A 13,277-nucleotide genomic window follows, 5' to 3' on the forward strand; every position below is an offset into this window, starting at 1 on the left:
TAATCTATAAGAACATTACACTCGTGTAGCATAAATTGTTCGAAACCAAAAATTTCTTCGAAAAAATTGTAAATTTGGTATTTACAATAATAAATCAGAAAGTTGTTTTATAGTGTAATTTACATTCAACAGCGTAAATGTTCAATATGTAATGTAGAATGTAGTTTCAACTCAAGCTTGGCTCTAGACTAGTATTTCAAGCTGCATATTTCAGTACGCTCTGAGATGGCAACGCTTAGTAGATATTGAAACATCGCTATTGATAAGCATATAAACGCAATAATCTGACATTGCCCTGCCAGTGTAATTTCTGGTAAATAATCGCGCGGTTCTCAGCCTTCATTATAAACGCCGGTGATATGTGCTTTCATTAGTGAGTTGAATTGATTTCGCAGTAAAATGTCTGTGTAGATATCGGTTGTATATAATTTATCGCGTATAAAAGTGCAGAAGAATCAAATTAAAATATTGACAACAAAATTTGTGAGCAAAGTTATACTTCGAAGACACTGAATCTGTTTAAATCGGAATTTTTTCTACTTTTGCAGCATCTTGAAAAGAGCATAATTGTTTTGTGTTCCTAAAAATTTATTATAGAAAAACAAATATTAATCATTGAAAATCACTTAGTATTATGTATGAAAGCTCGCATTGTTGTGGTGATGAGTGATCCGTCTGCGGTGGTTGGTTTTCCCCAAATCTTGAAAGACAACTTGCAAGCAAATGGTTGGGTACCGCTCAGAATTTACTGAGCTATTATACTCGTAATGGTATGGTTGCGTGATGTTCAAAAAAAAAACAGGCAACCATTGGCTTGGAAGTGTATCACGAGCGAAAAGTTTTGTTGGATTTGGCTCATTTAAAACTGCCAATACAGTCGACTGAGGTTTACTTTCAAGCTTACACGTTCAAATACATGAATCATACACAGTCACGTTGTCATATACGTGTTTTGAAGCACCGTTATCGCATTTTTTAACATTTCTATCGACCCATAGACGAGAGCCTTTTTTGAGCGAACGACAAATTCTGTAGGATCCAACGTGAAATAAGTGTTTCTACAATAATATATTCCTCAATATTAAATATGTGCTCGCGCCACTATTACTTATAGTTGTCGCAATCTCATGATAGGTCACTTGACGATGGTGCAATATCAGTTTGCGCAGAGCATCGTCTTGGTTCGGTTCACAAAAAATAGTCCACCGGTGTTGAATCGCACGGTTTTGGGGTCAAGACGCGAAATAATGCGCTTAACATTGAAAACAGAGGTCCTCCAATCAACACCTCCAATTCAGGTATAAAAAAGCCATTAATAATCGCTCTTTACCGTTCTCCATTGATGATCAACGATTTCCTCTGTAACTAGAGCAAACCAAACAGTGACTTTTTAAGGACATATCAGCGTCTCAATTTATGGGTTATCAGCACTCCAAATGCGACAAACCAAGAACATACCATTAAATATTTCACAAAGCGGATGGACACATCTTCAATTGTTGCGCGCGATGACGGATGAACTCACTCGGGTCTACTTCTTACACTCTGCTCCGCAGTAGCAATATCGTAAGAAGAAAGAACTCGGACAGCCAATTTTCACAAGCCTCGTTTAAGTTCAACTTTACACCAACAACGGCTTTCGCCATGGACAGAAACAGATGGTAATCACTTGGCGCTATGTCCGGGCTAAATGGTGAATGCGATAAAACCTCTCATGCGAGCTCCCGTAGCTTCTGACGAGTCATCAACGAAGTGTGTGGTATGACGTTGTCCTGGTGGAACACTACAACCTTTCTGTTGGCCACTGTTTGAGACGATTCATCCGCTTCAAAAATGGGTCGAGTTTGTTCCGTTACAGCAGCATATCGCAAGCGTTGACTCGGTTCAGAAGGGTTTTTTTTGCGTCAAATCATACGGCACCCAAACATCAAGCTGTTTTGTGTATCCAGCCTTCTGCAGATGTTTTAAAATGGTTTCGTGACTAACACTCATCTTCTGGGCGATGTCACGAGATGCCACATGCCGGTCTAACTCGATATTTTCCATCATTTGATTAGTATTCGTCGTCGCAGGTCTTCCGCCGGCTGGCTTATCCATGGTGTCGCTTTCACCCAGTCTGAAACGTCGAAACCATTTCTCCGCAGTTCGAAATGATAGAGTATCATCCCCCAAAACACCATTAATCTCACGGAATGTTTCTCTAGCGGATTTGCCTTTAACGAAGCAAAGCTTTAAAAGGAGACTGCGATTGCACTTTTCCTATATATTTGAATTTCCTATATACTATACATATCATACATATGTACGTATGACTCTTGTCACTATCACTTAAGCGTAGAATTCTTATCAGAGGTACAGACTACCTCGCCTGCAAAAATGCAAAAATTCATACTGTCGTGGGAAGAAACGAGAAGCAGAAAGATGTAGCGTACACATTGAACATACTATAATAGTATAAGTTCACTGAAATCGGTTTTTTTAAGTGAAAAAATGTATTCTTTTAATTTATGTGATCTTATAATTTCCGCAACTGAAATGAAGAATTGTTCATTATTGCCAACAATCAAAACTGATAAACCACACGATAAACCACATTTTATAGAAGAAAATATACTCCCTTAGGTTAGGTTAAATGAGGATCTTTATGATGTACTTTACAGCGGGTCTAGGCATTCTAAGCTGCAAGTGAGCTCCTTATTGTTGGTCCCGCTATAAAGTACATCATAAAGATCCTCATTAATCGTCAAAGTCGATCACAAAATTTGTTGAGGGGCCAATGTCAATTGTCAGGTGTGACTGCCGAGATGTTTACGCCTCCGTCTTGAAAAGTTTGCACAATAAAAGATAAAGTGACTGGATATTTCAACTCCAACTTCTTCCATACAACTTTGGCGATTTGGACAATGTCTAGGAAGAACTCCTAAGGTTTTTATAGTGTAAAGTGGGGCAATAAAAACATAGACAAGAGACATAGGATTTCGACATAGGCTCCTATAAAGTCCTTCCGTTTCGACTCGAATACACAACTTTTTAACACCTACATCCTTCCTACTTTAGTTCCCTTTACCAAATTATTGTCTTCTTTCTGAATTTATGATTTAGTTATAGCATTTTATAGGTTTTAAAATAAAGGAATTTTGTGTCGTGCGAATCCGCCCATCCACAATGACAGCCTTCTTGTACTACCAGGGAACACAAATCTTCTTGGGACGTTTCATCAACATATTCCAGTATCGCTCAAGTTATCGCAAGGATAGACGAATGGAGAGACTCACTGTCCTTGCGAGATTAATTTTTATTGATAATCCAAATAATAAATAAATAATATTTTCTTTAATTTTTACATTACAGTTTACCAAAAATCATGTCTGCACAGCTGATGATTACTGTTGTATGCCTGCTAGGCTTTTTTTTTAATCCGGTACGAACTCAATCAATACCAAACGTTGATGCATTATTAGGACGCATATTTGACGACAATTCTACAGAACTTATGCCAGAACCAAGAGTGGGGACCCCAGCTAAGATTTGTGGTTTCGGCAAGGAATGTGTAGCACGCAGTCTCTGCAATGAAAATGGAACGGTCAATATTTATGGAATAAATATGCTCAATCTTCGTATAGACGGATCTAGTCCATGCGCCTATTTGGAAAGCTGCTGTGATGTAAACAATAAGGTAAGTAAACGCACAGTAAACATAGCATAGACACGTCTGCAGAGTCCTCAAAATTTGAAAACTTATATTTTTTTTTTACAGTTACAGGACCCGAAACCATTGGACGTGCCTCTAAGAAATGCTTGCGGTTATCGCAATTTTAATGGCGTAGCTTTCAAAATTGCCGGTGCTAAAAATAATGAGGCAGAATTCGCAGAATTTCCCTGGATGGTGGCGCTTTATGCAAATGCTGGAAATCAGAAGGTCTTTAAGTGTGGCGGTTCGATTATCGCACCAAACGTCGTTCTAACAGCGGCTCATTGTCTCTCGGACAAACAGATTGCCCCATTGATGGTCCGTGCAGGCGAATGGGATTTGGAGACCTCACTAGAACCTCTTATACATCAAGATGCACGAGTTTCAGAAATCATAGTTCATGAGTCCTTTAGTCGCACCACCATATTTAACGATATCGCGTTATTAATTTTGGAAAAACCATTTACTTTGGCACCGAATGTGCAACCCATTTGTTTGCCCGAAGCGGGCACAATATTCGATAATAAGCGTTGCTTTGCCACCGGTTGGGGTCAGGACAAGTTTGGTAAACACGGTGTATACCAGCATATTTTGAAGAAGATCGAGTTGCCTGTTGTACCGCATGCTAAATGTCAAACGCAATTACGTCTAACGCGACTGAGTCGGTATTTTCAGCTGGACAATAGTTTCATGTGCGCTGGCGGTGAACTGGGTAAAGATACGTGTACAGGTGATGGCGGTTCGCCATTATCATGCCCCGATCCGAATAATCCAGAACGTTATCTTCAAGCTGGTGTTGTTTCCTGGGGTATCGAATGCGGATTGAAGAATATTCCGGGCGTATACGCGAACGTGGCGCACTTACGCGAGTGGATCATCGAAAAGCTAGTGGCAAAGGGAATTGACACCAAGTTTTTTACGCCATAATATGGATATTTAGGAACTATCTGCTAAGCCCTGCATATATACTATACAGGTCAATGCTAAGTTGTTATTAGACTTAAAGAAACTATTAATACTATTAAAAGAGAAGCCGACTCTGTAGAGATCTGTTGTTTTATTCAAGTATATGAACGTTACTATTTGTAAATACAAATTCGTAGTACTGTATGTTATATAGTAAGGTATCTCAACGGCAACTATAATTAACCCCGATTTACCATTATGTTATGTGAAATAAATGTACTCTTCCTATTTGGAAGCTATACCAAACATGAGAGCTTTGATTTAGAGCTCGGTCAACCACTAAAAAGCTTTTGCAATCCTACAAGTTCTTGGCTTACGAGTGCAAGCTCACCTTTTCAAAGCCAAAACTAGAGGTGGCCAGCCACTTCCCGTTCAACAGGTGAAATTTACTCTATGGAACAAGAATTATTTTTCCACAAGATAAGCATACTTAGGGAATTAAGAAGCTATTAAAATATTTAACTGATATACATATGATATAAATGTAAAGAGAGGGACTAAAATTGTTACATTGATTAGTTATAAGGGTTTGCACTCTCAAAAAAATTGACAAGTGTTCAACTGGCCACATCAACTATGGCACTTGCTGCATATAGCTGTGTGTTGTTCGCGACCAGCCCTCAGACTCTGAAAATTTTGGTACTTAGATGACTGCGACCCTGGACACTCCGGAATTCTCGCGCACTTTGATTTTATTCTAAAATACTTGGATTGCCGAGCCTAGCCTGGATGTCGCTGCACTGCCCATATACTTTCGAGAGAGGCATGGGAGGGAAAGACTCCTTAGAGAAAAGAAGCGGTGATATTTTTAAAACTCCAGTTTTAGACTTCCTGACCTCTGCAGTATTTTCCAAGCGGAGATAGCTGTCATAAAGGTAGCAGTACATCTATTGCTCCGGCGCGGCCTCCATCAGAGTGGTTACTACATATAAACTGCTCTAGTAACGCCGCGATATATGTAAGTCTTGAGTTCGCTGACTATGAGTACAAGATTTGTGAGAAGATGTCTAGCCTCCTTACCTCTAGCATCGAGTTATTTTTTTATTAGATTAGTTTGATGTCTAACCACAGCGGTATTGAAGGAAACTCTAAGAACTATGATCTTGTTAGGGCAGGTACTTTAATCTGAATAATTTCAAAAATTGTAAAGTCAGGAGCTCCGTTAGTTTATGGAGTTCTAATTTGCACTCTCCTATCGGGATTCATATTCGATTAAGTTCGATAAGTTTATGTATCTTACCTTAAAATTATCTAAACACATATTCCTCGAATGTGTCGCTTTTGGCAGATGAAGGCAAATATACTCCGGATCTCATACTTTCCGACATCCAGGCGAAATAGCGAAAATGAAAATAGGACATCATAACAGATTTGTGATATATTCAAGGTGTTTTTGCCACAAAAAGTATTTTCTTATGGCTTCACAAATCAAAAAGTTGTAATCATTCCATTCCTTCTTCATGAGAAATTATACAATAATACTATAAATTTAAAAAAACATATCTTAAAAAACAGTAAGAGAGGGCTAATTTCATCTGCAACCGAACATTTTATACTCTTGCAACTTGCCAGAAGCAACGCCAGAGAAAAACCTTAAGAAGTAAGACGTCAACCAGAGGATTTTAATCTAAGCAAAAGTTTTTTTTTTTAAATAGAACAAAAAAATTTATTAATTTATTATTATTATTAAGAAAAATAATTAATCATTAAGTTCTAAAAAACTTCGTTTTAAAGCTCTTCTCCGATGTGTAGACTTTGGAAAATGACGTATTAGAGACCAACAATAGTCAGACATCATATTTGTATCCCAGAAACCCTGATAGCGCTCTTCCATAACGCGTAAGTCTTGATGCATACGCTCTCCCTGCTCTTCGCTCATACCTCCTAAATTTACCAGAAACCTCTCTAGGTGACTATGGAGAAAGTGGAGTTTTATACTCATATTACATACCATATTTTTTAATTGTAGCAGAAGGTTTTCTACAAGTTCAATATAATTTTCAGATATTTTATTTCCGAAAAAATTCTGGATCACAGATACATACACACAGATTAATTGTAGCAGAAGGTTTTCTACAAGTTCAATATAATTTTCAGATTTTTTATTTCCGAAAAAATTCTGGATCACAGATACGAATGCTGTCCAAGCCTTTAGTTCTGACTCAGTCATAGAATTTCTAAATTGAGTATCTTTCATAAGTTGTCTAATTTGGGGGCCATCAAAAATTCCGGTTTAATCTTTTCCTTAGTGATCTGAGGAAATTTTTGCAAATGTTAAAAAGCAGTTCCCATCGTTTTATATAGTGTTTTACAAACGGTTCCATATTCCCAGTTTTATATGTAATAGTGGAAGATAATTTTGTACGATCTATTAATGAATTGCGTACTATATTGTGTCTTATCCAACTCCATTTTATTTCTCTCAAGGGCCCATTTTTTTTCACCCAATGCTCTGCTGTCCCAAGACCATTAAAACAGGGAAACTTGGTATAAACCACTTTTTGACCGAGAAGATGTTGACCCAATTTAAATCGACACAAATTTGCCACTCATGGTATTGCATTTTTTTGTTCCAGACTAGCGAAATGTTACCATATTCTCCTTTAACTTTTGTACTGTGGGCAATAGGTACCCCCGCGAATTTATTTCCATTATTAATAGAATTCATTAAGCTAAGTTTTTTGAGCTGTCAATGCATAAACCGCCAGTCGTTTTGGGTCGTATCGCTTCAAAACCATTTTTTATCACAAGTTTTTTGATATCTGAACTAAAAGGAATGCCGTTTTTCTTCGGAAAAATAACGCCGTATTCTGAGGCGAGGATAGCAGTTTTTTTCTTCTTTGAGTCCTTGATGCTAACACTTCCTGAAGCTGGTTTAGAAAGATTTAAATCTCTTACAAGATCATTCAACTCATTTTTGGGAAAAAGCGTTGGCTCATTAGACATACCTTGCAAATCAGCATCATGTTTGTGATACGTGCTCCTTCAATTCTTTCTCTATGGTTCAGATATATGTTTTAGGCTCTGGAGAGTTAGGTAAACGCTGCAATGGACTTGAACACTATCGTACTTTGGTACTGCCATTTAGCCCGATTTTAGCTTTAAATCATTTGTTTCACACTACAAACATAACGCCTACGAGATGATTTCGTCGGTCTCCCGCCAAATATCGTGTTCCAAATTTTAAAAGCACTTCTTTTACACTTTTTCATAATCTTAAATTCCACCCAAGATTTACCAAACACAATTGGGTTTGGGAGCCCAAAGTTGCCTATTTTTATCTAAGAGCAACCAAAAATACTCAAAATAGATATATTTCAACAACTCTGATATAATTTTTCTACAATTTTTAAACAATATTCTCCGCATATGTAGCAAAAATGATCTGGTTTATTTAAACAACGTCTTCTTGAACTACTCATGACGCAAAAACTTGAGAAACTAATCTTAACACAGTAAAATATGCCTGTTTTCGATTAATATATATGCTTAAATGATAAAAATCAAAAAAAAGTAACTCCAGCTTCAACAATATCAATCGCAGAATTCGCGGCAACAGACAAAAAGTTCAAAACTGTAAACTAGTGATATCAAGGAAATTCTTTATTCTTGTGAAAGTACATTCGATGCCATTATGTATGGAACACGATTTCTTTTGCTTAGCCACCACGGGCACGCTTGCACAAACCCAGAGGCTGAACCCATTCTTCGACAGTTTTGAAGCATAAATTGACCGATACGATACTGCTGCAATTACACGTTCGATATTTGTACGACGTCCATCAATCGTCGCCGGCTTGTTAGCATAGACCATCGACTTGACGTAGTCCCACTAGAAATAGCCTAACGGCGTCAAATCACACGACCGAGGCGGCCAATTAACTGGATTATTTCGTAAGATAACACGTTCACCTAACTTGGTTTTCAATAAATCGATTGTGACATTCGCTGTGTGGCTTGTGCGACCAACTTGTTGGAACCACATATTGTCCAAGTCCATATAATCCAATTTGGGCTAAAAATATTCGGTTGTCATTGAGCGGTAACGATTGCCATTCACAGTAACGTGATAGTCTTCATCATCTTGGAAGAAGTACAATCCAATGACGTTGCCGGCCCATAAACCGCACCAAACCGCAATTTTTACGGGATACAATGGGAACTCATTGAATACGTGTGGATTGCTGCCTGACCAATAACTCATATTTTGCTTATTGACTAACCCCACGAACATACGATGATTCTGATGAACAAGCGGCTTCAGTTATTGCGTCAATTTCATCTTGTAAGGATGTGGGCCAAGACAGCTTCTTTGTCTCACTGGCACGAAAACGTTTTATACTGTGCTTGTGTATTTAAATTTTTGCACTAGACGCCGAATTATTGATATGACAAGATGATTATGATGACTATAAATTGGACGAAGCGCTCTTAAAGTTGAGGCCACTGACTCCGAACTTCGACTCGTTGTTGCATCGTATATCCATGATAAAATGACAGACCTTATTGAAGATGAATGTCTAAAAAATGGGAAAAATATGGCGTCGTTTGCCGTCTCTATCTGCCTATTTTTATAGCGTCATTTTGAAGAACACCGTTTCTTATATTATTTCTAATAATCCCATACACTTTGGTAAGAGCACATTGCTCTCTCTCTAAATGTGTTGTTCTGGTTCAAACATAAATCATTGTATTGATAACCTCACCCTTTAGTATCTTTATTAAGAATCTTTCTTTAATAGAGTGAATGCTTGGAAACTGATAAGAACGACCGATCTATAAGAAAAAGCCAGATTAATAAGAAATGCTGTTCGCAAGTTTCAATAAGTAAGTCCGTCCGTCACAACTTTATTTTTTGGGGGGGTGGAAATCGCTAACAATTTCGTCGGTGGTTTTCGATAAATTTTTTTCATAGTGCCAATACAGTGGACATCTATAAAGTTTGCGAAATAAATTAAGAGTATACAGCTGTAGACTGTCCTTTGCAGTTTACTAAAAAGTTTTTTATATAATATTTCTATACCACTCGCATACTACCAATTTCGAAAAACGAGGTAAGTTAAATTAATTAAATGAATTCTTTGTCCAAGTTCCTTCGTTGTTAATTTTTTTCAGACACTTTGCCATAAAATTAATCGAATCTCCGTAATAAACGGTTATCGTTATCTACTTATTTTCCCTCTCGCTTACCAAAACAACGCAAGCGCAATCAATTGATGATTTGCTAAGTAAAATATTTTTACATCTTCAACACCACAACCACAACCACAAGCTGATGTTGGTGGTAGAAAAGCTTGTGGCGTAAAAATAGACGGATCTAGTCCATGCGCCTATTTGGAAAGCTGCTGTGATGTAAACAATAAGGTAAACATAGCATAGACACGTCTGCAGAGTCCTCAAAATTTGAAAACTTATATTTTTTTTTTACAGTTACAGGACCCGAAACCATTGGACGTACCTCTAAGAAATACTTGCGGTTATCGCAATTTTAATGGCGTAGCTTTCAAAATTGCCGGTGGCATAACAATAATGAGGCAGAATTCGCAGCTTTCCCTGGATGTGGTCGCTTTAATGCAGATGCTGGAAATCAGAAGTCTTTAAAGTGTGGCGGCTCGATAATCGTCACCAACTTCGTTCTAAACAGCGCTCTTGTCTTCTCGGACAAACAATTGCCCCCATTGCTGTTCCGGCAGGCGAATGGGATTTGGGACCTCACTAGAACCTCTTATTACATCAAGATGGCACTAGTTTCAGAAATCAGAGTTCATGAGTCCGTTTTAGTCGCACCACCAGTATTTAACGATATCGCGTTATTAATTTTGGAAAAACCATTTACTTGCACCGAATGTGCAAACCCATTTGTTTGCCGAGCGGGCACCATATCGATAAAATAAGCGCTGCCTGTTGCCACCGGTTGGTGGTCAGGGCAAGTTGGTAAACACGGTGTCTACCAGCAATATTTTGAAGAAGATTCGAGTTTGCCTTTGTACCGCCTGCTTAAAGTCAAACGCGTAATTACGTCTTAACGCGACTGAGTCGGTATTTTCGCTGACAATAGTTTCATTTTCGCTGGCTGTGACTGGTAAAGATACGTGTACAGGTGATGGCGTTCGCCATATCATGCCCCGATCCGAATAATATCCATAAACGTTTATCTTCAAGCGGTGTTGTTTCCTGGGGTATCGAATGCTGGATTGAAGAATATTCAGGCGTATACGCGAACGTGGCGCACTTAAGCGAGTGGATCATCGAATGCTAGTGGCAAAGGATTGAACACCAAGTTTTTTACGCCATAATATGGGATATTTAGGAGACTATCCTGCCAAGCCTCATATATACTATAATAGGTCAATGCTAAGTTGTTATTAGACGTTAAAAGAACTATTAATGTAACTATTAAAGAGAAGCCGACTCTGTAGATATCTTTGTTTTATTCAATATATGAACGTTACTATTTGTATATACAAATTCGTAGTACTGTATTTATGTATTAAGGTATCCTCAACGGCCAACTATAATTAACCCCGATTTACCATTATGTTATGTGAAATGATGTCTCTTTCCTATTTGGAGCTATACCAACATGAGAGCTTTGATTTGAAGCTCGTCAACCACTAAAACGATTTTGCAATCCTACAAGTTCTTGGCTGACGAGTGGCAAGCTCACCTTTTCAAAGCCAAAACTAGAGGTGCCAGCCGCTTCCCGTTCACAGTGAAATTTACTGCTAATGGAACACGAATTATTTTCCACAAGATAAGCATACTTAAGGGAATTAGAGAAGCTTATAAAATATTTAGCTGATATACATATGATATAAATGTAAAAGAGGGACTAAAATTGTTACAAGTTGATTAGTTATAAGGGTTTGCACTCCAAGTTTTCACTCCACATCAACTATGGCACTTGCTGCAGTATAGCTGTGCGTTGTTCGCACTCAGCCCTCAGACTCAGAAAATTTTTGTACTTAGATGACTGCGACCCTGGGACACTCCGGGAGAATTCTCGCGCACTTTGATTTATTCTATCTTGGATTGCCGAGCCTAGCCTGGCTGTCGCTGCCCATATCTTTCGAGAGAGGCATGGGTCGAAAGACTCCTTGGAGACAAGGAAGACGTGATATTTTTTTAAGCTCCTAGTTTTTAGGTTCCTGACCTCTGCAGGTATTTTCCAAGCGGGGATAGCTGTCATAAAGTAGTACATCCTTGGCCTCCGCGCCGGCTATTGCTATTGCGCGGCCTCCAAGGAGTGGTTACTACATATAAACTGCTCTAGTAACGCCGCGATATACACACGTAAGTCTTGAGTTCGCTGACTATGGGCACAAGATTTGTGAGAAGATGTCTAGACTCCTTACCTCTAGCATCGAGTTATTTTTTTATTAGATTAGTTTGATGCCTACCACAGCGTATTGAAGGAGCCTCTAAGAACTATTATCTTGTTTAGTGCATTTTACTTTCATCTGGTAATTTCAAAAAATAAAAAATTAGGCCCATTAGTTTCTGGAGTTCTTATTTGCACTCTCCTATGGGGATTCATACGGTAAAGTTATGTATCTTACCGGATGTTAGCTGCATCAGCAGATGAGATAAAATTATCTAAACACTTACTCATCGAATGTGTCGCTTTTGGCAGATCAAGGCAAATATACTTCGGATCTCATACTTTCCGATATCCAGGCGAAAAGCGAAAATGAAAAGAGGACATTTTAACAGATTTATGATATAATATATTCTCAGTGCTTTTTTTCCACAAAAAGTATTTGTGAAATTATAATACTATAAACTTAAAAAACATAACTTAAAAAACAGTAAGAGAGGGCTAATTTCATCTGCAACCGAACATTTTATACTCTTGCAACTTTCCAGAAGCAACACCAGGGAAATACTTTAAGAAGTAAGACGTCAACCAGAGGATTTTAATCTAAGCATTTTCTACATACATATAACGTTTTTTTTTTTAATAAGAGCGCTACAAAAGTGTTTTTTTTTTAAATAGAACAAAAAATTTTGAAATTTTTCTTGTGAAAGTACATTCGATGCCATTATGTATGGAACACGATTTCTTTTGCATAGCCACCACGGGCACGCTTGCAGAAACCCAGAGGCTGAAACCATTCTTCGACAGTTTTGAAGCATAAATTGACCGATACTGCTGCAATTACAGGACGATATTTGTACGACGTCCATCAATCGTCGCCGGCTTGTTAGCATAGACCATCGACTTGACGTAGTCCCACTAGAAATAGCCTAACGGCGTCAAATCACACGACCGAGGCGGCCAATTAACTGGACCATTTCGTAAGATAACACGTTCACCTAACTTGGTTTTCAATAAATCGATTGTGACATTCGCTGTGTGGCTTGTGCGACCAACTTGTTGGAACCACATATTGTCCAAGTCCATATCATCCAATTTGGGCTAAAAATATTCGGTTGTCAATTGCAGCGTTACGATGGCATTCCAGTACTGTATAGTCTTCATCATCTTGGAAGAAGTATAGTCCAATGACGTTGCCGGCCCATAAACCGCACCAAACCGCAATTTTTACGGGATACAATGGGAACTCATTGATTACGTGTGGATTGCTGCCTGACCAATAACTCATATTTTGCTTATTGA

General features: G+C 38.2%; 1 protein-coding gene across 3 annotated transcripts; it reads left to right on the plus strand.

The window, feature by feature from the left end:
* The first annotated feature begins 208 nt into the window (after positions 1 to 208).
* On the plus strand, positions 209 to 4,737 carry LOC105223764 (phenoloxidase-activating factor 2). Of its 3 annotated transcripts, none has more exons than XM_011201592.4 (3): positions 209 to 373; positions 3,352 to 3,676; positions 3,758 to 4,737. In XM_011201592.4, the coding sequence occupies exons 1-3, from the start codon at positions 360 to 362 to the stop codon at positions 4,616 to 4,618; spliced, it is 1,200 nt and encodes a 399-aa protein (XP_011199894.3). In that variant the 5' UTR covers positions 209 to 359; the 3' UTR covers positions 4,619 to 4,737. The 3 variants fall into 3 exon arrangements, with proteins under 3 accessions (XP_011199894.3, XP_049302253.1, XP_049302252.1); XM_049446296.1 differs by having other exon boundaries at positions 295 to 483; XM_049446295.1 differs by lacking the exon at positions 209 to 373 and adding an exon at positions 385 to 407.
* Positions 4,738 to 13,277: the final 8,540 nt, after the last annotated feature.

Source organism: Bactrocera dorsalis, chromosome 1 (genome assembly GCF_023373825.1).
Source record: "Bactrocera dorsalis isolate Fly_Bdor chromosome 1, ASM2337382v1, whole genome shotgun sequence".
Taxonomy (NCBI): Eukaryota; Metazoa; Arthropoda; class Insecta; order Diptera; family Tephritidae; genus Bactrocera; species Bactrocera dorsalis.

Excerpts from the sequence above, each read along its gene's own strand:
- LOC105223764 (XM_011201592.4), top strand. Across the intron at positions 3,677-3,757 it reads GCTGTGATGTAAACAATAAG|TTACAGGACCCGAAACCATT; the intron begins GTAAGTAAACGC and ends TTTTTTTTACAG.